Here is a 27,957-nt window from a genome sequence, read left to right on the forward strand (position 1 = left end):
TTACTCCTGTCCCCCTCCTCTCTTGTATTTCAGTTTCTTTTTCTTTATTGAACAGCAGCAATTCTGGAAATACTATATACTCGAGGATTATATAGAGGGTGGTGGAGGAAAAGCTACATATAAAATGCTGGTTTAATGAGTTTTGATGAAAAAGATAGATGTAGAATCAGACATCCAGCACCTTTCCCCTCCCTCTTGATGTCTCTCACATTGTAGAAGGTAAATTGCAGACACATCACAGACTAAGGCAGTCCTACTAAAATGTACACTGTTTTGCCCCTCTTTCAAGTTCCTGTGATTGAACCTGGAAAAGACCTTTCTATGATCTTGTGATCAAATGCTGCCATTCAAACAAGAAGGACTAACAGAAATGGCCAAGAAATGGGGCTTTTACAGCTGGTAAGGACAGCTGACCAGCATAATGACATTGTTGTGACCAAAAAAAAAAAAAAAAGTCAAATAAAATGTTAGCATCCTGCTTTCCCAGTGCTTTCAGGCTGAATTGCTTTTCTCTGTTGTGCAGCACCATTTGAGAAGGAGAAGGGGGAGAGAGAGACTTCAATTACGCAAGAGGCTCCTGGTATTCAAAACATATGGAAACTGCTCTTGTGATACTGCTCGTCTTACTTTGTCTGGATGAATCACAAAGGGAAAGATCTTCACACGCCACTTCAGACACTTCATGCTCTCAGAGGGGGAGCCCCACAGAAGAGTCCTCAGTGCTCCTCTGGTGGCATGGAAAGGTTTCCTTTGGAAAGGAGGGAGGGAAAGTGGCAGAAAGGCAAGACCAGGAAGGGAGGACAGACCCTGTATACTTCTTTCTTATGTGCCCTCCCTCTCTTGTTACACTCCCTTTCTTGCTACACAATCCTTCCTAAAGGCATCAGCACCAAATTTCTCCCAAAATGCTTAAGGACATACCAAGCACCTGCAGGCTGACTTCTGTTCACAAAAACACTCAGAAGTTTGGGTATGTGTCCTCTCTTTCAAGCCACCTAATGCTTCACAAGCTCTGCCACTAAAGATGCATTTGGAGAAAACCCTCCATACCAGCCCTGATGGAGCAAACCCACCTGAGAGCCTCCGTGAGGCTGTCTGCTGCCCAAGTGTGCTCGAAGGCAGCAGCCGCCGCTTCCCCGTTGAGCCCTGCAGGCAGCACAGACCAGGCGGACATCACCTGGACGCTTACTGATTTACAGTGGCATTCCAAAACGTGTGAAAAATCAATGCTCCAATTTTATTGGGACATCTGAAAAGTCCAATCCCAGAGGCTTCCACTTCTGGCTGAAATACAGATGCCCAAAGGAGTATGTCAAAAAATATCTATTTGTACACTGTTAAACTTCAATAAAACATTTTGCTCAGGTTAGCTGGAATTTACAGGGCAAAGTTGCAGACTGAAACTTCTGACTTAAACTTCTCTATACTTCCAATTTAAAAATGTTTAATGTGAAAACAAGTGGAAAAGTGTGAGGGAGGGAGGAAGGAGGAGGAAAGGAAGAATTTTTCTATGAAAGGGCTGAAAGGGAAATAATTTTCTTCAGTTAAAAAAAACCCCAGATCATGTAAACCACTTGCTGGATATTACTGAGCATAACACACTATGAGCTCAAATGGTTAGTCTGTGCTTAGCTAGATTGATATCCTTGCTCAAGTTAGCTTTTTAAATGAGTTTTAAACTAGCTGGCTCAGGTGTGACAACACTATACTGCAGCAGTAGGGCCTGCAAAGCAGATGTACTCCATCATTTAAAGTGTCCTGAAGGGACTAATAAAATAATGCAGGAGAGGAAAAAGCAGGAGGAGTTGTGCCACTGCTGGCCATAGTTGATGCAAAAGCAGAATTCCTCCCTGAAATCTGAATCAAGTACAAATGACTTTACAATGTTCCACATTGTTTCATGCTCTGATTTGCATGTTTTTATTTGTTTGTTTTGCTTTGTTTTCAATTGCCAGCCCTTTAGACCTAAACAATCTGAAATTCAAGCTGTGAATCTTTCTGGCTCATAAATTTTGCCTGCCATAACACCTGCGCAACTCGTCTGTCTCATCTTGGATTTTACAAGTGCATCCAAGGAACAGTACTGTCCCTGGACCTGAAACTTGTCGACACTTCTCCTGCTGATGTATGAGGCACGACAGAATTCAGTACACACGCTCTCAGCTGTGCTGGTTATGCAGCAGTAACATACAGAAGTGGCTTTTTTGTTCATAAGCAAACATATCTGCCATTGCATAAAAAGGGAATGGATCTGCTGAATTAGAAGATTTACATAGTCAGTCTTCACAGCAAAAATGCACTTTGAGTTAAAATAAAAAAGGTATATATTAAAATTAGTTTAGATAAGCTGTGACAGAGTTCATTACCACTAGATATTATGAATGAGAAATGAATGCAGTTCTAGATTTATGCTGCAGACTTCTGGAAATCTTGGGAAAGGTATGACAGGTGATACTGCGACAGAAAGACCTTTTCTCATTCATATGCCATATTTTTCTCTAACTTCAATCTTATAAACCAAGTGAAAGATCTTAATCCAAACTGCAGTAATACTGTTTTATACATCATGACCTGAATTACTGCAATACCACAAACAAAGTGATCTTATGTGGTTTTTATTACTTCTAGTTACAAAGTAATAAAAAAACTGTGACATAATTTATCATTACTTATACAGCCAGATTACCAAAATCAGTATTTTGTAATATGGTTATTTAAAATACAAAAAGATATGGTTCTTTTCTTAAGAACTTACAGACCAGTACAAGCTCAAATAAAACAAGACATAAATATGTAGCACATCAGATCTTTGAGACTGTCCCCATCATCACTGTCTTCATATATTTCTGGAAAGGCAGGTCTGAGACAATGTCAGCACTCTGTCATCTCTCACACAAATTCCCTGATGAGCCCAAACTACATGATTTAGCACTGATACACACATCCTAATATCTGAAATACAAATTAGCTCAACTCATGTTCCTCCAAGAAATAAGTGCATACCAGCTATTGGGGTTTACTGGGTAAACGTCTAATTCTGTATCCTTCTAGCCAAAGGGAGCCTTAGTTTTAGCTAAATGGAAATGAGATCTAGTCTTGAATAGATAGGAGAATTTTTTTTTTTTTTTTCTAGAAAGTATCCCTTGCCTCCAAAGAATAGACAATCTTCAAAATCCAAGAAAACCAGAAAATTTGAAATGGATCTTTACAGCAAGACATGGAAATGTGTGCTATGAAACCAGAAGCATCTACACAAATGTCAGCACAGCAAGGACAGCTGAAGCTGACATAAACATAACTTTGGAGAAATTAAAAAAAAAAAGGTGCTAAAGACAGAGAAACCTGTCTTGTTCAGTGATACAAAATGACACACTTCACATTTGAAATTCTCAAGAATGCCATGAAGCAACACAAATATAATCTGACTTTTAAAGGCTGTCTTTGAAAGGAAGGAGACAGTCCAAGAAACACTTGATTTCAGTTGAAGTTACAACCTATTGGAGATCTATTGCTGAAAAGTCAGTACAGGCTGGATTAACTACAAGTGATATTTGGCTGAGTACCAGATGAAGGGCAAAGCCAGGACCCTCCACTGGTGTTGTGTGACAGCCATGGCTCTATAAGGGAGAGCAGAACATGCAGCACTGATGAAGCTCGCCGCACCAAAGAAGCCTGCATGAGGCACAAAGCAAAGCCACAGAGACCTAACCAGAGAAGTGCTTTCTAAGCAAAAGGTTTTGTATTTTCTACTAATTCAGCACCCATTCTGTAGTGTCTTGGTTAGAAAGTTGATCTTTAGACTGCCTCCTGCAGTGTCTATGTGATCTTAATCATTATGTGATGTCTGAAAAATGAAACTATTTCCCTAGGGACATGCTCTTCTGACAGCTACGTATACCATCAAGGCACCTATTAACATCCAACATGACCCAGGCAACAAGTCCACAGAGCTCATTCTGTACTCAGCAGTTTGTCAGAGAGACCTGAGCTGGGGACTGCTGCCTCCACATTGTTGAGGAGGTGGGAAGCACCTGGGGTCCAGAGCAGGAGGAGTTACAGTGGCCTCATGGTCATCAACAGGACTCAGGCAGGACAGTAACAGAAGGAATTAAAGATTTTAATTGTCTGTCAAAGATGAAGACTGGAAACCAACAGAAGTTAAAAGGATGTTTAGAGGTTTTGAGATGTAAAAGAAATTTCTGCTAGCAATGAGCTGAGCACATGTATTCATGGAGCACAGAAAGTTAAAGATAACAGCGATTCCATAAAAAATGACAGCCAGGAATTGGAAACAGGATAAAGAAATAGAAAATTTGTTAAAGTTATCTTTTACAAAGGTCTTTACATGGATCATATTTTCTGATAGAGTGGGGAAGGATTTATATACTGCAGTCACCAGATAACAATGAAAATATTTACAAAACTGAATTCTTAGAAGGTAGACAATATAAAAGACTCAGATAATATTAACATCATATACATTAAAGGAACTAGGATACAAGTGAGAGAATTTGGGTTTTTTGAGTAAAGATAATGTCTGAGGATAACAACATATAAAAGATAAACCCCTTTTTAAACTAGCTCCACTGAGTATTACCAGTACCAAACCTAGAAGAATGCCCTTTATTCTGTTTCTCTGTAGCACTCAACAAATGTTTTAAGCTAACTATAAACCAATACCTAGTTTCTACCTTTGGCTGCTGTTTTGTCTTGTTTAAATTGTCAAATACATACACATATATACAGCGAGTGAGATAGAAAGACATGGATATTTACAGTAATGCATTGCTTACCTTGATAAAGCGAGGTAAACTCCCCAAGAATATAGTTTTGGAAGAGTTTTTCAGTGTTTTATGCATATAAATGAAGAGACAATTAAATAAAAAGATAAAGCACCAAACTAAAAGAAAGGGTCTAAGAAGTTATCAGACAAAACATTTTAAGTTCATTCATTTAGAAAAACAATTTACAGCATCACTAATGACAAACAAGGTATCATTTGTTCATCCACTAAGACAAAAAGAAAAACATTGGAAAATGTGACTACTATCCATTGCACAGTTAACCCTCAACTGGAGTCCTGTTTTCTCTTGACCATTTTAGCCACAATCTCCTAGAAAACATGTCACTCTAAATACATTATTCCACGTTCTAAGTCTACTTCTCTGAAGCAAAGATTAAGTATTTGAATTTACTCTCCGTGGCTGGGGAAATGTAACTAAGAGATGACCTAAGAGAAATATTTAAACTAAGGAGAGAGGCAGAAAATATCCATTCATTCTGGTGAAATGAGTTGTTAAAAAAACAGTGTTTGGGACCTTTTCAAGAGAAAAATGCATGACCAATAACAATTAAAGCAAGATATGAGGTATTTGCAAATACATCTGTATTGTTGCAGAGAATTTCTTTCTATTTAAGAGTTTCTGCTCTAATAAAAGTCAGTCCCAAAATGCCACAGTCGCTTGTTACTTGTGAGGTTCTTAACCTACACAAGAATAGTACTTCTCTCATCTTTCTTTCTGTCAAGATATTTGTAACCTGGTATTAAAATTAGCAAAAAAAAAAAAAAAAAAAAAAGCCACACAGAGCTACTATGAAAGAGGAAGATTCTTGACCATGTATTGTAGTATTCAGGTGTCTCAGGTTTTTTTAATTTTCCCTGTGATAGGAATTGGCCCAATGTCCTCTGACAACCAAAACTATTTACAAAGCAAATGAAATTTAGGAAGTACTATAATGACTAGAAAATACTGTGAGGGAGCATAACTGACGTATCAGTGGAGGATAATTACCACAATTGAGGCATGTTCCTGTGAAATTCCAGAGAGAAAAGTAGAACTCGTTAAGTCTTTGCATTTATTCAAAAAGAGAAAAATGAAGTTTTTTAAAGACATCCAAGGATACTGGGAGATGAACAAAAGCTCTATGCAAAAAACTGTACCCTAAGCTTGCCCATCCAAAGAGAAATCAATTTGTTACTGACAGAAAAGCTAGGAATTTTTACTTGAATTCAGTGATTGCAAAATGTGATAGATAAGAAGGATTTCATATAAAGTCTCCTATTCACCAATAAGAGATGCAGCACTGAAAGACTGAGGGCGAGGTACCTTCATTATTAGTAGTGCCCTTCACATCTTGATGGAGACGTACAGCGCTATAGTCTGATGCATTCATTTGCTGACTTCTCTTTCAGAATGGCAATACAGGGCCTATACAATTAGTCTCACATGCGGCTGCACTCTCTATAGGAAGAAAATATACCCAGTAGGCCCTGGTCTATTTTTCTCAAAAAAGCAGTGCTAATAAAGGGAAAACAAAAACAAACAAAAAAAACCACTAAAAAAATAAACACTCAAAGCTACTCAGAATATTTATGAAGTTCACATGGAATCTGTCAAGCACTGAGAGTTTGCAGATTTCTGGGGCAACTGTTCTTTCTCAGTCTGGAAGAAATGCAAACATATTAACTAATTATTTATGGGACAACCAATTATTTTGTACTGTATATCTAAGACTGAACATCATGAAATGCTTATTAGTTAAGCAAGCAGGACAGTGGAGCAATTCCCTTTGGAATGGAATGAAGCCAAGGAGTTGGACAGAGAAGCACCCTTAACAAGAATAATTCACCAACATAGACACAATACTGCTCAATTTACCCAGGCATTACACATCTGACCAGCAAAATGTTTCAAGTGCCAGAAAATAACCTTTAGATTGTCACTGGGTTGAAGTAGAGTTGTCTGGAGCTGCAAGTGCTCAGCTCTACAATTTTTAAGAGACAACAGACAGTAGTTGAAGTTAGAAAGTCAAACAAGGAATGATTATTTTTGCCTTGGGAACATATAGAATACAGAGCCTCCAGAGTGCCCTGCATGCCCTCCTTTCCTTGCAGACACAACACTGCTTTACCCTTTCCTGTCATATTGTTAGCTTTGATCAGCTTCGATGTGCGACTCCTGGCTGGGCTCCAATGTCCAGGTACACAACAGTGTCTCTCCTGTAATTTCTATCTTATTTCCAACAAAAAAAAAAAAAAATCCAACATCCAATTAAATTTACATCTCATTTGCCGAGAAAACATTAGTTGGGAAAGAGCTCTGTATTCTATACGAATGTTTGAGATATCTCTCTGGGAGGAAATAACTAAGTCATGGTCCATGGTTTATTCATTGTGAAAGCCAGAGCCATGGTGCCCAGACTTTCTGATAGGCTGTTCAGCATCACATGAAAGCTACCTAATCCAGTTCTTCTTCCATCATGACTTGGCAACCAGGCACAACTGCCCCCACAACACATGAACATTTTATCCTACAGACATGGTACTCCCACACACATACATCCCACTGTGTCACCAGGATCAATCTCAGGGAACAGGACTGGGGAAGCCAGCATGGATGGAAGCCAGTTGACAAGGCGATTTGTCTGGTCCATAATCCCACTGCCTCTGGAACCAGCATAGTATAAAATGGTCTGCAGCCAGGCTGATTTCTTTCTTGATGGGCCTCATGCAACCTTGCATTAGCTGGCAAGCTGAACCAGAACATCAGAGCTTGGGTGAGGGGAGACATAGACAAAAATGTAAAAGCGTTCCAGTTCATCGCTGTGCCTGAAAGAAACCCATCTGAAAATCCTAAATCAATTTAATTTAACCCTAAAAGTATTGATTAATTTTCTCTTGCACTAAGATCATGTTTCTGAGCATAGAGGTTAATAACATATAGTGTTGTGTACTTCTGCTAATCTTCTCCAGTTCCTTGAAACTGAAATCCACAAAGAGGTCACAGCAATAACTAGAGATTATTTTTTTTCTGTGCCAATTACTGAGAAGATGGGAGGATAATTTTGAGACTCTGACTGTGATTTTCCAAGTACACTAGGAGACTTGATTTTCCTTCCTTCTCCATGCAGGAAGATCAGCAACTGCCAGGAGGGGGATAAAGCAAGACGCTTCTATCTTTGCCGAGAGGCTTAAGCACAGGTTCATAGCACAGATGTATAAACTGAGTAGAAGCTCTAACAGGAATCTACATCAGGAAGAAGAAACTGAGAACTTGGTGGTTTTTGTACTGGATCAAAGGTGAATGAATATGAGTGGCCAGTATCACTTGAATTGACCCAGTTGCTCAAATGAACATGTTTGTCCTCTGGCTTCTTAAGAAGACGACAAATGAATATGGAAAATCTTCTAAAATCAGATTTGAAGAGTGCCCTACTCTAATAATGAGGCACAAATATTCTCTTTTATGTGGATCAAACACCCTACGATAATTTCTAATTATCTGTGTTTGGAGCTACAAAATCTATCTTCCAAAAATGGAGGACAAAATGGGATCTTATCAAGTGCATAGATGACTGAGTTCAAGTCCTGGTCCAGTGGCTTTGCCCCAAGCTGCATTATGCTTTATCTGCATCTGAACAGTACTCAGGAAACGAAAACTCTTAAAATACTCACTTCCCAGCTCATCTTTGGAACTAAATGTCATCTGATCACAGCAATCATGAGAGAAACATAGTAGACAATTTTCCCACATGGACACCTTCTTCAAACTAAGCTGATTCATGTCTTTTAATTGAGAAAGCAGCAAAAGTTATAACCCTTGAAACACAATTTCAGTGTTACACTTGGAACAAAAGTCATCGTGCTATCTTATCATGGCTTCTATTTTGATGTCCCACATTGTTCATGTTAAATACCCCATATATTCCTGACTAATTTAAGAATTAAAAAAACCCAACCAAACTCTTTTCAACTTCTAGCTTTCATTCTTTACCATGTGGCCTTTTTGTCTCAAGATGGCACTGTAAGAATATTCTGCTTTATTTCTCAATATGATGTGTCCTCTCTGAGACAACTGGAAATGTGACCATAAAGCATGCAAGGTTATAATGACGAAGCTGCACTTATCGATTCCTTGCTATTCACACTCTTTCCATTGGGTGTTGCTATGATATTAAACAGATTACCACTGGGATTCAATGTAGGCATACAGAAAGGCATGCAAAAGGTTTAAGGTCTCTGCCTATGTTGCTTTGCCCATTGTTCTATGCAGCCCGAGTCTATTGTACTTCACAAAGTTGGTGGTGCACTTCATTAGTTGGTGTTGAGAAAAATTGTCAGTAACTACTTTTGAAAAAGGTATCCATAAAACAGAGTCTTGCAGTTTGTACTAAAAGTTTTATACTCTTTCATGAAGGTGATCTGACTAAAATTTATATGTACATTGCAGCATTCAATTACTGTACACAGTAGCTGTGCAGATGGCTCTCTTTTAATTAGACTATTTAGTGCATCTTCTGCATAAAGAACCAGGCAATGAATAAGGAGGAATTTAATGAAAGTAACCAAAAAAGGAAATAGCTTAATGGAAGTTAAAAAGAAAAAAAAAAAAAAAAAAAAGAGAGAATAACTTAGGATGCAATTCTTGCAAGGATTTTCTGCTCATTGAACGTAGCTCTTCAGACAATCTGAAGGAGAAATCTTTGCAGATTTGTGGCCTCGGGGAGGTCTTGTCAAGCACTAAGAATGAGGCAGCTGATCACTAAACTTTGCACAGCTGATGGCCGTATAGATGACAGCTGAAGATTTCAAAAGCAAGATACCTGGCTAGAACTCGGCTTTTGATGTGGCACAGACACACCGATGAATGTATTCTACAGGTATTGTCAGAAAATGGCAGGATTTCATTAAGTTATGGCAAGTACAAATGGTATAAAATCACTTTATATTTGAAATAACCTCAGTTAGTATTAACAGCAACAGCTGTTGTTGCAGTAACAGTAACTAGTAACAATAACTAGTAACAGTAAAGAACACAAAGTTACTACAACCTGAAATCCTGGTTATTTTATAACCTATAATGCAGTTGCTCATCTAGTTATATTCCTAGTTTGCTGGAGAAGCACTAGCATTTACTTATGTGGCATTTGCTCTAATTGGAAAAAAAAATCACACAGAATATATGCATTTAAAAGGAAAAAACGCAGTAAGGCATCATGATTTTTCTATGTACTTAGATTTACTGCTGTCAGGCATAAATGTTTGAATAACACAAACCTGGGCAAGGAAGAAGTTGCTATAGTTCATAAAGAATAGGCTTCAACCTGGGAAGTCATATGCCCTCTTAGCAAGGCTGGTAATATAAGCCAATCTCAACATAAATTCCAGCATTTCTGTTTTCTAAACTCTTCAGTGATTTTTAAATTTCATATTGATGGCTAGACCTACCTGGTAGACCGGGTGGTGTTTTCAGATATTTGCCATTAAAATGTTGAATTACTACTTCACATTTTTCTGTAGACTCCATTCTGGAAAAGAGAAGAGAGAGGGATGGGGGTAGAGGCAATACACATTACTAGACTGTTATGAAAGTGCTCAGTCAGCAAAAACAAAAAGCAGAAGGAGAAAAAAGGACAAGCACAGAGAGAAATCTTCAAAGCTGTTCTTGCCCATTTCTGCAGAGAAACTGGTTGAGCTCATTATGGTACGGTGCGGCTTGTGAGGAGGATCTGCCACCCTCAAAGCCTGCAGCTGCACTCCCAGCTATGTGTGAGCTGCAGCAGTGTCAATGAACAGTTCCCTTTTGGCTCCGGGGGATCTCCCTGAACAAGGACATTCTTTATGCTCTCACGAAAGGCAAAGGACATGTTTCTACATTCCTTGTGCACCCAAAATAACTTCAAATGTCATGAAAAAAAATACAGAATTTGGAAAAGAACCCAGAGGATTAAGCAACAATTATTAAGGATTACAATGTTAAAAAAATAACCTGCAAAGACAGACTGTATAGCAAAATGAAAGACAACACATATATGCCTATTACAACATAAAGCCAAATTTTGGGTGAAGACGGTAGTTTACATGTAATACTGGTAGGAGAAATGCCTTACTGTTCATCTCATATGACCTCAAGATAACTTTCAGCACTGAGACATTAAAGCATTAAAGGTGAACTGGTACATACATTATTGAAGGAACTGTAAACAATACGAAGCTACTAGCTACAAACCATGGTCATACCACATCTGGGAATTCACCATTCTTTCAGGTCTTGTAAATTGACTGCACACTAGTCCAGAGAACAGTTGACTTTACTACAGAGTGGGTATAGAGACTTTAAAGACAGAAAAGAGAAAAATGGAAAGCTAATAAGCAAGCAAAAAGAAAAATCATACTGCTTTTGTTTTTCTTAGAAAAATTGTGCTTATAAAACATGTTCAATGCTCCTTCAATACAGCAGTGTTTACCTCCAGGTACTCTTTGCAAAGTAACTCCACTGACATAAATATTGGTTACTTCTCACCAGTCTAGATCTTTTTAAAATTAATTTATCCACCACCCTTTCTGTCACATGGTTTTCAGAAAGAGTGGTTCACACAGAGCAGCAGTTTGTCTCCCAGGGTACAAGTCTGCCAGAACTCAAAGGACCATCCCACCACTACCAAAAAAAAAAAAAACCAAACCCAATTAATTCTCTGAGCAAGTCAAAGACTTTTGTCAGTTTGTTTCAGGTGGAATCACTAAAAATTGTCCTTTCCAGGTTGCATCACTGCATATCATGTGGGCTGGGCCATTTCTACAAGCACAAGGACAGCAACTTAGATTGTTCACTTTGGCTTCATTCAGATTTAACTAAGCGAATGTCTGCACTGAGCCTTTAGAGACTCTTGTCTCTGAAAGAATAAATGCAATAAAAGTCTGTTTTCTGTAGCTGCAGGCACTTGGTGTCAAACCATGTTATGTTGCATCACGCAGCAGTGACAATTTCATTTTAATACATGGGGTACATTTTAACAAGCCAAAGCAGTCCCTGCAAAGAATGCAATATATAAACTGCCAAGTGAAAGAGACTCAGTGCACTTCATGCATTTTATGTGGGAAGAGAATAAAAGTGAAACCCATAGTGTTCTGGGATAAAAAGGCCATCATTCGAATAGCACTCTGCAAAAGAATGTGCACATTTTCTTCTCAAGTTTCACAATTAACGGCTCTCAAATGCCATTGCTAGCTATCTGTAATCTGGCACACGCTTCGCTTGAAACTGACACTGGCATTATCGACTCAGTTTGAAAAGGCAGCATAATAGACAAAGCTGACTATACACGTTCCCTTCAGATATGTTGCTGAGTAACAACTACATCCGTCCCTCTCCTCCCCTACCTGAGTCCCTGCCTGCTTTCTGCAGCATGTGTCTGTGGGACAGACCTTCCTCCCAGCCACACCAAGGCTGGCCAGGCAGCTGCTAATTCATCAGGACCCAGGGCCACCTAGGTATTAATTATAATTTACACTTGTCCATGATACATCTTTTTTAGAAATAACCCTTTCAAACTGTGTTCTTCAGGATGATTAGCTCACTGACTGACTAGGAAGAATGAGGGGTATAGAGCAACCAGATATATTACTAAAATTGTCTGATACTTGCCATCACAAGACCCCAGTTTTAGTTGAGTTAAAACTCTGATCAACATCAACCACTTCGGTGGCAATGTCTACGGCAGGTGCCCACCCATGAGCTGAACCTATCTGCAAACATTGATTCAGACATTTCTCTTTCTCTTCTCACTTGTTTTAGCTATAAAGACTAGCCATACCTGGGAAGAGGCCCAATAAAAATATACTTTTCTTTGGCCCACACTAACAAGTTCTACCTACTTTTTCTTCAAAAGCTGTGGCACGGCTCTATTGTAGAATGTGTTTGGAAACTCGGAGGAGATGGACAAAATATGCTTTTTGCCATTAATTTATTCTTCTTGTCTGAGATAGAAATGTTTCAAAGCGTTAGTTGAGACTGGTATTTAATAAAAATATCATTAACAGGAATGTTATATGTTCAAAATTAGCCTCCAGAGGACAGGTTTCCTACAAAAGAATGTCATCAGAGCACAGGTAAACTTAGGGGAAGAGCACTCTCAAATCCGCTTTTTTAGTGTTAGGGGTTTTTTCATAATTGATAGAACAAAAATGTGGCAACTAATAATATTCTGGAGAAAAGATAAAGGTCTTAGATGCTCCAAAACCTTCTATTGAATATTCAACTCTCATGCTGGAAAGGGAAGGACATCAGCTTCACATGGTAATAGAAATTAACTTCCGATCAGATCATTCACGAAGTACCATTTTCAAATTTCCTTCAACAGTATGTTTTTAGTGCTGATCCTAAGAGGATCTTAGATAATAATTCATGTTTAAATGCAATTTGGAGATAACTATAACGCATCTAAGTATAATTTTTAATGAGGAAATGCACTCCAGGAAAAAAAATATCAAAGCCATAGGCCATATTCTTATGATATTTCAAATGGTACAGATAATGATCTAAAACAAAGAAACTAACAAAAGTATGAGAATTTCTTTTCCTTTGTGTCTATATATCTTCAGGTTCTGGAAACTACGTTGTAAAGTTCCCAAATACAATATGAGTAACTAGACTGTCTATATTCTAATCCAATTGGAAAGGAAGTGAATTAAAAATAAATCTGTAAGGGAAGACTTTTTATTATTTTTTTTTCTGGCCATAATTTGCAAATTTAAGATATTTCAGTATGATTAGTAAAAGAAGAAAGAAATTGGGGGTGCTTAAGCAAGTATCACAACCAAATAACTTGATGTTCACATCTCGCTATTAAATATTTATTTTAGATAATTTAAAAAATGTGTTACTCTATCTACAGACCACAGTGGCTCCAAAGTAGTCATTGTATGTTGTTATAAGTAACAGGGAACCTTTCCCACGAAGAAAAAAAAAAGGAAAATTATTTTTTTTAAAAACTAAAGCTCTTACACATGCTTATTATAAAGATTGATGCAGTGTCAAGAAACAACTTAATAAAATTTATATACCAGAAATAACATGATGATTACATAATTATTACATGAGAAATATTCAGTACCATGTAATTACCAGTTCGTGGTAAAATGTGGGTTTGGTTTACATATACCCTATAGTCACTTTGCTTAACAGTAATAACGTAAATGAGACTCGGGACTATATTTTTTATATTCAGTGTAAATATTTAAAGATTAAATTGTTACTACCACATTTATGTTACGATCAGCATATGAATATTGTTGTTTTCTTACAAGAGCAAGAAAAACAAAACTGGAGAGGCAATATTTGTTTAGTTTTCAAGGCATTTTGCAAAGATGGAAGTAGGTAGGTAGTAGCAATATTATACAACGGAGGAGTCCAAAGAACTTAGGCCATAGTTATAATACACACTGCAGAGCTCAATTTCTTTAGCGTATCAAAAAGATGACTAGAGGGGCAGTCTGATGGCAGTGCATAAGTATCTTTGCGGGGAGAATAAACTAAGTACTAAGTAGTTCTTTAATCTTGCTGAGAAAATTGTGACAAGTACTAGATAAATTTGAAAGAGAAATTAGGCAAAAACATTTAACTGCAAGGAAGATGATCCACTGGCACACATTAGATAGAAAAGAAGTGGTTTTTCTTCTACTGTTTGATGTCTTCATATCACTTCTGAAAGCTGCATTTTAGTAAAAGACGAGTACTTTCTCAATATTAGGTAACTGTGAGTACTTCAACTGCCTGTGATATAAAAGAAGTCAGGGAAAAAGATCTTCAGGTCTTTAATACTCTAAAGCTACAAGATTAGCATAAGGCTTCTTAGCACCTCCTTATGTTCTACTCTTCATCCTTCTATGGCAACATGTTGACTAATTACTTTAATCTATTTTGCTAATTTAATTCCAGGTATTCTAAGACCCTGATATGGCTGCAACCTGTGATCTTCTTTTCTCCTGTAACTGACTTCGGTATCTTATGTCCCCAACTTCTCAGCTGGTAAGAGATTGCTTCAAGATGTTTGTGCTTTTTGGTTTGAAGCCATTTTATGCTGGAAAAACTCTTCCCTTTGTCATTTACAACCTAGGAAGATATATTAATTCTGACAAGTTCTCATCATCGCTCATAAATTATTAAATTATATCTTTTCCCAACATGTCTTGCCTGTATATTCTTCATGTTCAATCCTGTTTGCATGAACAACAGGAGGTGCCTTACTATCTCAGATGGATATACAAAATCTGCGGAAACCACTCCAGTGAGGACAGGATAGGCTCCTCTTCTCTGGGGATATGGTCTATACTGTACCTTGCAGAATGGTGACCACTCTGAGCTGCCTGAGTATCTCTGCACAGAGCTATGGTGCACTCCACAGAGAAACCTCTTTGTTTCAGAAGAAATACAATATAACTAAATGACACCTACGTTATTCCGAAAAAACCTGAAGGATGCACAGCTTCCTTTGAGGAAAAAACCATACAATTTAAAGGCTTGGCTCTCTCATTTTGGTCCAGTGGAAACTGGAGCACATTCATTTCTACTGAAATCCATGCAAAACTTCTATAAATATAATAATGATCCTGTTGGGGCTCAAAATCTTGCTTCCCCTTTTCTGTTGCTCCCTTTCAGTTGCTGAGTTGAATGCTGCTTCCCAAGACTAAATTTAAGACATGTAAAATGCAGACAAGCAGGAGATAAGTTTAATAAAAAACATATGAAGGCAGAGAAAAGCATCCCATTGGAAGCTCCTCCAGAAGAACAAGGTAGGAAAAAGACAACGATGAAGCCTAAACTCTCAACAACAAAGTGGGTAAATGCCTTACAACAGAGCCCCCAGCTCTGTAACAGAGGGACAGCAGCATCTCCTTGGTATTTCCTTTTGCTCTGAGATGATACAGACAGCTAATTGAGAATCTCTTGACTTTGGTCGTTTGCTGGGAAGAGCATCATAACATTCTTTTATGACAGTTTGTGTTGGACAAATTTTCTCATGTTACTGGAAAAGAATAGTATGAACACACAGTCATTTCCACCTAGACCCAGGCTGATTTATGCTACTGTCTTCACAGTCTCAGGTTAAGTATTATACTGGTGCCCGCCAGCAGTGCAATACTTGACTGTCTGACTGTCAGCATTTCCATCATAAATTTCTGTTTTCAGAGGCTTATGACTTCGTTGTAAAATGTCGCTTGGGGGGTGAATCTTGCAAGGTCATTTTAAGTTACAAGACAGCAAACAAAATAAAAAAGTTAGAGGTTTCTAACTCTTTCTTTGCACTTTACCACTTAAAAGGACCTATAAAAGACTCCACTTTTCAGCTGTGTGGTACATGTATGCATGGTATTATTAATATTAATATATCTATAGGGAGGATACTTAAATAGTACTTGAACGGTATTTTACTGTGGGATGATAAAATGCAATTTTTATTTCATTGATTTGGAGATATTGGTAAGTCCCTCCCAAGGTATATCCCAATGCCTCCTTGCTCCCTCTTCCATGTCCCAAGGAGTTCTTCAATTAAACTCACAGTACTTTGGGCTTGGATTATGAAAATTGCTCAGCCAAATTATCTGATGGCTCCTAACTTTCCTTGTGCCTCCCTCTTCACCTTCAAGGGCTTCATTCCATTTCATGTTATAGAGTCCAACTGATATTTGTCCTGGGATCCTGCCCCACCTGCCTCTCTCCGGAGTTTGCTGAAAGTGCAGCTCCATGCCCGACAATTTCTTAGGGATATACTGAGTCTACCTAGATTTGGTCCAGGTTGCAACATCAGATGGAAATGTGAAATTTCTCAAAGATACATTCTACCACAGACCTCCCCAGCACCCTGCAATGATGACGTGCGCTCCTTCCAGGAAGCCTTTCAATGGAAATTTATCACCACAGGCATTGGAATATTTTACAGATATCACACAAAGTCTTTGGGACATGATTGGGATTTCCAGTTTCACCTGAGATATCCAATTATAAAGCAATTTCTTGAGTAAGATGTAGGATGTGACAGATCATTCTTTCAACTGAAAGTAGGAATGATCCTCATAATATCTAAGCCTGCACTACCGTCCCAGATGATGGATTTCTTCAAGCTAAATTTTTAGCACCTTTTCAACTGCCTTCAATTAAACCCTTGAATAAGGAAGAACAAAGCATTTCCCCTCTTCATAAATGCATCCTTAAACTGCCTGGATGTTCTTTATCCCCTGATGCTGATGACACTTCTCTGCCTCCTTTCATTTAGCAAAAGAGCACTGCTGCTTTGGTGCCTCTATGATTGTTTTATTTCTTTATCTTCTCCCACCTTACCATCCGGAACTCACCCTTTATGGGCCTGTGGAAAGCCAGGTCTTCCAGCACATACAGTTATGTCTTCGTAAGTGACAACACATCTTCAGGATGAAGTTAAATATTTCCCTCCGTGCTCTCAGCGCCTTTTCCTATCCAGTAATTCCAGTCTTCCTCAAAGACCTTCTCACTTACTACCTCTGATCTGCTTTTTACTCACACAACCAACAACATTGCAAAACTGAAATCATAAGAGATCAGCTTTAGAATTATATCTCAAAAAAAGTCTTCAAATGCGGCTTCTGTGGCTTTTTTTCCTTTGCTTTTTTTTTTTTTTTGAGGATGAAGGACTATGCTTTTGTTCTAAGCTCTGAGGAATCTACTTACCCTTTTTAAATGAAAGTTCAGGTGCTGAAGTCATTAGATGACTCCCAGCAACAGGGATTTAAAACAAACACCTACAATCCTAAATCTTGTGATGAAATCCTGTGTGAGGGCAACACTGCGTCATTCCCTCTTTCAACATGCAATCTTACAACAGACTGAACTCAAAGCTTCTCATCTGCACCGCCTCCTTTTTCCAATTCCTTACTTCTAGTAAGCATTTCTTCCCCCTCCTCCTCTCCTAATTTTTCTTTCTGCTCTGTGATAGGCTGTGTTTAGTCCCAGCTTCTGCTTGCCAGTGTCAGCAGAAACCCACAGTGCCAAACAACAACGGCAACACGAGCCCTGTAGAATGCCAGCTCCCATGGAGAGCCTGGAGCCAGGTAGCACGACTTTGAAGTACAAAACACAGGCCAGGGGCAAGGCAGAGGTGGTTGTCCAGAAGTTACAGCAATTCCCTTTCAACTGGATGGACTTCTGTGGAGCCACAGTCGGAGTCTGAAGTTTCCCTTCTCTGGCCCCTTTCTCATAACTCTCTTCCCCAAAATCTCCCCTGGGGCATACCTAGGCACAGTTGGATTCAAGCCACAGTGAAATGCTCTGGAAAGTTTCAAGAAAATCCGTTCAGTTGCTTTTGAGGGATGCAAAAGAGAGGAAATGCTTTCACAGCTTAAAAAAGAGAGCTAGCTTTGTACACACATACTTTGAAGGAGGTTGAACTCTAACATGGCCAGACATTAGTCAGATAATTTTGATCCAAGAACATTTGAAGTTACCCAGGTTATAAATGATTAAGTAGCCACCTGCAGTACTATAAAACTGCTAATCACACCCATTTAAGAGAAAAATCTGACAATAGCTGTCTACTGTAAGTCTTTACTTCTGATTGCTTTCTGAATATACTTATTTTGAGATTGAATATTCACATAATTGGGCAGAATCAAAAAGTGATTTTTAATCATCATAGAGCTTAATTAACAACTTTCAAACATTTCAAAATTGCATCATTTTAGTGTATGCAAAGTTAACTTTTTCTCCTGTGCTTCTGCGGCTCAGTTAAGAGCTAGGCTAAGCAGCATGGCACATTCCACAAGCAGGCAAGATATACTCTGATAAAAGGCCCCAGGTCAGAATGTGTAATAGCCAGGATCACCACATGGGTTGCTGTCTGAACTTCTGAAATCTTATCTGGACTGAAATATAGCTGCCATCCCCTACCTGTACCGCATTTATACCCACTCAGCCTCTGCTCACACTGTAGTGTACTCACACTAGAACAAAACATTCACAAGTACAAGCAAAGCTAAACAAATTAAGCTATTTGGATTGACATGCAGGAAAAGATACCAAATAGCACTTTATTGCAAAAAGAAGGTCAGGTGGTCATGTAATTAAATTCTGTATTGATAATTCCGCAAAGACAAGAGTCAGTATTCAACTACAGTTCTAAATTCCTGGATTAACTCTGGCCTCATTCAAGTCAATGGGAGATTGGCTGTACACTTTGATGGAGCCAAGGTTTTACCCCTCTGTTGTTTGCATGGTGAAATACACAAACCTCATGTTAGATCACTAAAGGTTTCTTGAAATATGTTAATCAAATACGTTTCCACAAACAAAGTCAATTTTTTAAAATGCAAGTTTATCTGTGAGTTTCACTAATCTTTATTTAGTGAGCTAGAAAAATTCATGTTGTTATCTGCAAGAATGCGTAAGGAACAGCCGCCTTTCAGCATAAATGTTTTGCCTTTTTCCATTTGAATTCAGACAATATTATCTTAACATTCTTCGCACATGATGATCTTTCACATCAAGGACAAAGGTAACACTACAATGTCACTTATCTTGCAAGCTACCTTTTTATCATACAGTACCCCAATTCACTCAGTGGTGTTATGACACTAACAGAAGTGCCATGATATACCAAGATATGGTGTATTTCAAAGACATTCACAAGATGACTAAGTCATTTTGCCTCCTCTACAAAGCACAATGTTATGAATATTCTGTAGAAACAATGATCTGGGATTTTTTTCCTTTTCTTTTGAAGCAGAAGACTGATTTACAGCACAATTGCAAATTTGTCTTCTTATTTGCTTTTTCAATACCTTTCTATATATAGCTCTCTATTCCTTGGCTTTTCAAAAGAAACTATTTGATTTAAGAATGTTTCAAGCTGAAGAGAATCTACGTAAATATTCTCTGAGACTAAACATGGAAACTTGTCTATCTGTACTGACAGTGAAGTACATGGTAACAATATGTTGCCCATTCTGTCTAAAGTATCTGACTACTCCAACAGGGCTTGTTATATGCAAATATTTCTTCTCAAGTTCTTCTCACAGGCCTGAGTTCCCTGCAGCTTTCAAGGAAGCCATGACTCTTCAGTTATAGTTCCTCCCCTTTGCTCTTCCAACTGCTAAATTTACTTTTCCCTGTTGCAAAATCTTTGCTAAACATTTAAACAGTTTCTTCACCAAGTGTGTGCTTTTGGCTGTAGGACATTTGTTATTATCCAAGCTTGATATTCCATGGATAGCTCACTATTCCTAGCCATTTTTATTTACATATACATACACACAATGAACTATTTTTTAGAGCAGTGAAATGGACATCCTTCTGCAAGGTGCTGCTCTGCATTTTCCATAGCTATAAGGCTTCAGAGTTATGGAACAGACAGCATTTGCAAAGGACCAAAGCCAAAAAATGTGCATGAATCAGAAAAGAGTAAAGGATTCACCTGGCAAAGCCGACTCCTCTGCTGACTCCATTAGCATCTCTTAATATTCTGGTGGAAATGACATGTCCAAAGGGTTTCAGCATATTCTCCAGTTCCTGCTCATCCATGGAAACGGGTAAATTTGAGATGTATAGATTTGTGGGATCTTGCTCTTGTTGCTATGACAAAATAAGAGAAATATCCTCAGTTAGGCTTAGCACAATAGAATAGCTTATGGCTCATACAACAAGGGCTACTCAAAATAGGACCAAGCCAAGAATTTATAGCTGCATTAGAAGCAAAGCTGGGCAATCTGTTCATGACGGCAACATATTTGCCAAATTTCTGCAAACTCTCATGCATGTGCTTAATTCTGTGCATGACTGCTCTTACTGAACTCAGTGACACTACTCATTTATAGAAAATTACTCTCATGCACAAGTGTTCTCGGGTTTGTGTCCTAATTTAGCAAACAGATTGTGAAGAAAACATGATTTCCACAAATGTGCTCACTGTTAACATAAATATAGAAAGAAAACTCAACACATGTTTTAAGCAGATGTGCTTTCCAGTCTGCAGACTTCCCATTCAACCTGTTCATCATGAGCAAGGTTGGTTGAAAACACAGAACACTTTCCATAGTATCATTTCCTTTTTTTCTCCTCACCAGAAATGTCTTGGTTGATAATGTGCAACAAGACCTAACTGGGTGGGGGGGGAGGTTCTGCTGTTCCATCTAAGGTCGTGGTGAGACAGATCACATGTTTATTCTCAGACTGAATTAAAATATCTTATAAAATTAAAGCCTGTAGTATGAATAATTGAGAAAACAAATCTGAAGACAGCTTTCTCATTCTATTTCAGATTTTCAGGCTAAACTTCCATTTTGGCAACCATTCCAACTTCTATTCTTGCTTGCTAAACTACTGCAAAGAAACATGAAAGAGGCAGAGATGCCATATGTAAAATAAGTGTATTAAAGCAGTAAATAAAAACCTTGTCTACAGACAACCAGGTCTTGACTACATTAAATCAATTTAGTTAAGCCCTTGCAAATTTTCATGGCTCTGGTTCCATTTTCATTGATATGAGCTTTACATAATATCTGATCACCTGTCAGTAGAAGCCTGATTTGGATCAAACATGCCTACATAATTTTACCTAATGCTTAATAACCAAAAATATGATACAATCTTTATGCTGTGCAGTAAGCCAGACAATACCTTACCTGACAAAGTCTTCTGAGACAGATTTTTGGATTCTTTTTCATTACACATTTTAATGGGCAGAATTAATTTGTACTTATTCAACACTGAGATTTATATGAGAAGAGCATTAGCTTTTTTTTTTTTTTTTTCCTACGAGGTGTCCTAAAACCAGATTAATAATGTTGCAGCAGTACCACTACCCTACACTGAAGAAATTACACACAGTCCTGCAGCCATCTGCCCTGGTTTAACTAAACTAGTTTCAAATTACACTGTATTAAAATCAGTGCAGATGTGTCTTGTCAAACACAAAGAACCACACATCCTATTTCTAGAAGGTGTATGAAGACAGGACAGAACCAAGATGTCTGCTCTATTACTGCCTTGCACATTCAAGGCCTCGAAAATGGAAGCAGAAGTCGTTTTTAGCTGTGATTCACACACTCCATCTTTGCAGGGACAAGAATGACTAAGCAAAGTCTAGCATAGCTAAATACCAGACTCACAAGCCAAAGAGAGTTTTCAGCTTCCCTTACCCCAGACTCCAGGGAAATTTTAGCCCTTTTGGATGAGAAGAAAAGCTGCAAATGGATACCCCAAAGGGTCCAAAATCAGGAGGCGTGTAATACTGTTTTACTGCATAATTTGGATTCTGACCTAAGAGCTGTGAACACTTGCCTTTGGACATACTGCTTAATGCTCATTGCATTCTAGCTTTGCATCTCCAGACCCATTACCCCACTAAACAACACATTACCATGCAGGTTGAATTCACCACTATTTAACTAAACAAAAATAAAAGAACAAAGTAGGTACATTTTCAAGCTGCTGTCCGTAAAAACATACACAGTTCTTACCACACCTCATAGTAAGGGGCAGAGAGAGGAAAGCCACACACATACACGAACAAACTTACTGCAAATTGAACTGAAGTTACAAACCCCAAATCTAGAAAAACATTCTTTCTCTTTCCAGTCATCTTTCCCTGCACCATCCTCCTTTGCCTCACTTCAGTTTACATTTATACAGATCCGAAAGCTAGTTCCTCTCCAATAACCAAAAGATATTAGTGAGGGGTCAAAACTGGTACATTATTGACAATGCAAGGAAAATCATGCAAACAGTCCTGGAGGGAAGGTGGGCAAGAAAAGAGAGGAATATGAGCTTCAGATCACACTTTTAGCTTTGGGAAAAACAAACAAAACCTCAAAACATTCTCTTTCTCCTTTATTTTTTTCCACATTTTTCCCCTTTTCTGTGTGCAAACCATTTAAGTTTTATTGCTTGTTACTTTTTTTTGTTTGTTTTTCAGCCACACAAGCCACAGAAAAAAAGGAAAGATATAGGAGTTAGGAAGCATCTTCATTGATACTAAGTACTTTGAAAATGTGAGCAATGGATGCAGTTAAAGCAGAGACGTTATAGAAACAAATCTAAGTAGAAACATTTGCAATTTCAATAGGCATAGTTTTTCAGAAATAATCACATTGTTATGCAAACTTCTACCCACTGATTGGTTAAGGACTCTGATTAATCAACCAATCAGTGCTCAGGGACTGACATGCCTTGCCAATATTTAGAAAAAATATGCAGATGGGATCCCCATAGCCAAAGGACAGACTAATAAGAAAAAAGCGGAGTTATGCATCAGTAACTGCACGACAGCCTTTGCTTTCACTGAAGCAATTCAGTCCCACCGAATATTAAAATGAGAATTTCTCTTTTGACTACTCAGTTTTCAAGCTGGGGCAAACAAATAAAATAAATAAGAACTGCCGCCAACGTGTCTCACTTCTGGAGTAGGAACACATAAGCCTTTTAACTGTGTTAGAGATTAAATGCCGTTGTTTTAAATATCCGTGGAAAGTTTAGCTACACTCTGAGGATGAATGAAAGACTAGCAGGCCATAGTTACTCTCTCACAAGGATTTACCAAGCCTATCTTTTATCAACATGATAAAGAAGAGCTGCAAGCAGAGAGAGACAGATGAGACCACTCATGCTACCTCCACAACACAACAGTGTTTTCTAAGAAAGGAAAAAATTCCACATTATTTTTCCTTACTATACAAATATAACATTTAGAGAAATACCCTTTTCTCTTACAGAGAAATAACACCCCACAGAAGACATATCTCACACCACAAACTGAAATAAGATGAAATACCTTCCCAGCAACAAAGCCTGGAGCTGATCAGGCTTTATGGGAGCGGCGTGGAGCCCGGCTGCCCTGCCAGACCCCACAGGCACCTACCCTCACAAGCCCAGCTCCCCCTTCCCAACCTCTGACACCGGGGCTCTTTGTGATTTGATTCAGTTGTGCAGAGATCCCCTCTGCAGCGTGGAGGTGCTGACACATGCTCCTTGTTTTGCCCGAGCCTTTTCATCTCAGATTCCCCAAGCTCCTGTGTGACATACTTGCTTCCTTGGCCCAGTGTAACTGCTGAGCTTTTCAGTGTCAAAGGCAGATGTCCTACTGTTCAAAATGTGTCTATTTGTTGACAAGATGAGCCTAACCAGAACCTTAAGTCCAAGCACCTGGTAAACTACTAGCCTTTCATAATCCTAACTAGTTGACAGTCAGGTTGATGCCTTCAGTGAAGGATCACATCCCAAGGTTACATGACTGGTGGTGACCGTGGCATCTGGATCCACACAGTGTGGCACAGGCTCCCTCTTGATCATTTAATTCTTTCTGTGGCTTTTCACTAGGCATTAAAAAATGCTACTTCCCACCTTGAGATGCTAAAATCCCATTTATTATTGTGTCCAGTTCCAAACTGGACTGACTGACCAGTCATCAATGAGAGAGCTGAAAGTCATTTGTGTGATACTCACAGTCACTTCAGAACTGTGTTACCCTCTTAGGCCCCCAATATTTTGGACAGGAACAGAAGGGGTGGGGTGGCAGAAAGCCACATGCTTCCCACAGACACCTCCAACAGCACCGTGCCTCAGATGCCCCATAGCTGCCAACTTAAGAGCCACCTCATCAGGGCCACCGGCCAAGCAGAGCCCCTGCTGCTGCCTGGGCTTTGCAGTTCCTGTCCTGCTTCCCCCTCCAGATCACACCAGAGACACCAAGCAGCAGGGGAACTACACATCTGTTGACACAGTCTTCCCAGAGCACAGCGGCCTCTCAGGTTTAATCCCCCAGGTGTGAGAAGGGCCACCCCAGGGGGACCAGGGCTGGCCACCACAGCCGGCTGCTGCCCCAGGGGCTCAGAGGAGGAGTGGGCTGTGGGGAGCGGTGGAGGGTTTGCCACAGTGCCTTTCCCAGACCCCTTGTGCCAAATGCAGCTAATTAACGGGGTACAAGAGCAGGCCAAGTTGCTGCTTCTCGAAGGGAGCAGGAAGGCAGCTGTGGAACCTGCTGTGTGTACCAGCTGCAAAAGCATCATGCTCAAGGCATGCAAACTTGCAAGCACAGTCTCAAGGCACTGCCAAAAGCCTGCTTCTGGCCGTCCTTGCTGAAGTTCATTTTACCCAAGATCTTCCATTTGACAGCCCAAAGAGGATCACATTTTCCAAGTACAGCTTACACTTGCACTGCAGCCCCAGAGAAACAGGGGTGAACTCATCCAGTCAGCCCCAACCCTCTGAAATCCTGACATAGCCTCACACCCTAGACTGAGCTCATTCTGGGGTCCTGGTGTGGGCTGGTCTGCGTGGGTACACGGCATGCCACAGAATGGGCCAACAACAAAAGAAAGAAATTAAGCCAATTGAAGCTACTCTCCAGACCAGTGCAGGGCTTTTTGCAACTCCCACCCCAGCCTGCTTCACCATTGTGGTAGCCTAAATACCTCAGTTGCTCTGGCCTGCGGGCTCCAGGGGCATTAGCTGCATGTATATGTTGCAGTTAGGCCATTTTGGCTGGGGGGGGGTGTACATGATAGACACTCCCAGACTGGTCAAAACCACAGCTAGGAAGGTTTAAAATTGTGAATACTGCAAACTAACAGTAGGTCAAAACCAAGTTTTTGATTAGCTCAGAGCATTTTCAGCATTCAGCAGCAGGCGTCCTGCTGCAAGGCTCTGGAGTTCAGCAGTCAGGAGCAGTTGTACCGGGGAAACAGCCAGAAATTTTGTCACTGCCTTTTAGCAAGAACTGGGCCAGTCACTCAGCTCCCAAGGCCTGTGCCAAGGAGGCAAAAGAAGTTTATAATGTAGAGGATTTGAAACACAGTACACCAACAGCATCTGAAACGGATAAAATCCAGCGGAGGGCGTGCTGCAACTCAAAGTTTGCTGTTTGCTTTGCTGGACCCTCCCAGCCACTTTAGAAAGAAAGGACAACTCTCAGATGGGATTTTCCCTCCCATCTTGAGATAATCTTTGGAAGCAACGCATAAAAAGCTGAAAGAACAATTCCTCCTGTGCAAGAAGAGGCTGAGCCTCTTTATGTAGTACATTTAGTAATGCATTCTTTAAAGACACATGTGTAGGGAGGGGTGGGCAGTTTTTGGATACGTTATTTTTTCCCAAAAGGAACTCAAGACTTCCTGTAACTCAGTAGGGCTGGAAACCAAGTGTGTTTGGTTTATCTGGGAACCCTGTGTACCAATTCTTTTTATTCAACCTAAATTATTTTTCCATAGAGCAGCTTGCTCATGGAAGCTAAGCGCTGATTATTAGTTCAAACGTTTCCTTTTTCCATCTTCTAATCTTATTCTGGGAATATAACTTTGTATGTGGATGGATGAGATTCTGAATTCCCCTTTTTAAAGATATAATCAATATTTGTATTAATAGATCATATACTTTTCTGGTCTTTAATAAATTGAGACTTCATCATATTAACATTGACACAGATCAATATTACAGCTCACCTTTAGAAGCATGGTCCTGTCTTTCTGAACATTTTAGACAAAGGTTCAAATCACCCTCAATTAGTATTTTCCCAAAATTAGTTCATCTCTACCTAATGGCCATCTTCAGGCTATGTATGTAACTTCTTCTCTCCTTTAAAGATCTAGGTTGAACTTCTGACTCCCCTCAACATAAAAATAGTTATGCTTTTTATGGAAAAAGCCATTTATGTGGAACCACTTATATGAAAACAGATAATTTATATGGAAACACTTAAATGCCATTTCATAAATTTTCCAGTGTTTCCTCTGTATTTTGAAAACTGTAGTTGTACCATAGCATCAGTCTCATCTTCCGTTTATTAGATTACTTCTAAACTGGATTCTCTACAAGTCACTGAGCTTAAATGAAATTTAGAGGAAGCATGTAATACTTTCAGTAGATTCACATTCAATATCTCTTCCTGTTGTTTTATTATTTAATATTTACTTTTTAAGTACTGCAGATCATGAGATCTTTCCAGGACATCTGAAATAGACATTCATTTGAAAGCAGATTTGATATGCATTTGATTGGATTCACACACCAAAAACATGAATTAAAAGATTTTTTCCCCAGTTTTCTATTGTTTCTCCATTTATTCCTGCTGCTTTTTCACATTAATGTGGCATATTTTTGCACATATGTAAAAGATACCTGGTTTTCAGACATAGTAAGCTACTGAATTTATAATTCAGGTGTTTAACTTCAGATCTAATACCTAATGTCTGCAAGTAACATTTGGAAAGGTTCTCTCTTCACTGACCTATATCCAAGCACGGCAGGATGCTCCTAACTTTGTTATCACAGTTAGATAGGATGAATATGGACTGGTGGTGTGAAAGTTGAAAGAAAGTCACCCCAAACTCCACCACTTCCTGGGATCAGAGAAGCGATGGCACGAAACCCTTTTTCTCCTTCTTAGTGGGGCTGGGAGGGAGGGGTTCTGTGCAGTGGTTGGGGACTGGGATCTTGCCCGCATATGCCCGTGCGGTGCCTTTCGAATCAATAAAGGTACACTGATTTGAATTAAGTGAGAGTAGCCCTGCTTTCGAAGATTTTTCACATTACTGTCTCTTTTATAAAAAGAAGGAATAAACAAACTAACAAACCCACATGAATCATTTGCTATAGCAGTGGTCCAGACCATATAGCCTTTCAGAATTGTTAATGACATATTTTGAGCCATCACTGCAGTAACATGAGGTGAACAGAATGAATCAAGTGCAGCTGCCAGGGTTCCCTTTGACTTTTTACTGGCCTATTTGCTTCCCTTTATGTGGGCACGTTTTTATCATTGTAGACAGCTAAATCAATGGCCAGTTAACTATTGATCCTTGACTGGTTTTATTCTCTTGTTGAGCAGCACACCAAAAGGCTTACAAGAGTGTAAAAAAAGCCTAAACTTTACATGGATTTTATTAGTGCACTAAGTACCAATAATCCAATACAGTAGAAGGAAACTGGCAAAAGCGATGCTGGCTGCCTTGTCAAGAGTCCTCCCAAAGCTCTTTGCAGCAGGCACTGCCTGAAGCACTAGCTATCTCCTCAACCAAGACTGTGTCTAAACACTGAAGTTTTCGTAGGGCAAGTACTGAAGAGCAGAGGACATTGGGGTATTCAAAGCAGCTTGTTCTGTCTTAGATACCTTCAAAAGAATCTGTGTGTTGTTTCACGGCCTTCGAAAGGCTCCAATATG

The 27,957-nt window shown here is 39.2% G+C and overlaps 1 protein-coding gene across 8 annotated transcripts in view; it reads right to left on the minus strand.

The window, feature by feature from the left end:
- The window catches only part of RBMS3 (RNA binding motif single stranded interacting protein 3), a 711,881-nt gene that overhangs the window by 134,212 nt on the left and 549,712 nt on the right, over window positions 1–27,957 (minus strand). For all 8 annotated transcript variants that reach the window (XM_074860846.1, XM_074860855.1, XM_074860836.1 and 5 more), the window contains 2 exons: window positions 20,221–20,378; window positions 10,229–10,308 (listed from right to left, as the gene is read on the minus strand). In XM_074860846.1, coding sequence (XP_074716947.1) covers window positions 10,229–10,308; window positions 20,221–20,378 — 238 coding nt within the window. The remainder of the gene's footprint in view (window positions 1–10,228; window positions 10,309–20,220; window positions 20,379–27,957) is intronic.

The sequence above is a fragment of the Strix uralensis genome, chromosome 1 (genome assembly GCF_047716275.1).
Source record: "Strix uralensis isolate ZFMK-TIS-50842 chromosome 1, bStrUra1, whole genome shotgun sequence".
In the NCBI taxonomy this organism is placed as follows: Eukaryota; Metazoa; Chordata; class Aves; order Strigiformes; family Strigidae; genus Strix; species Strix uralensis.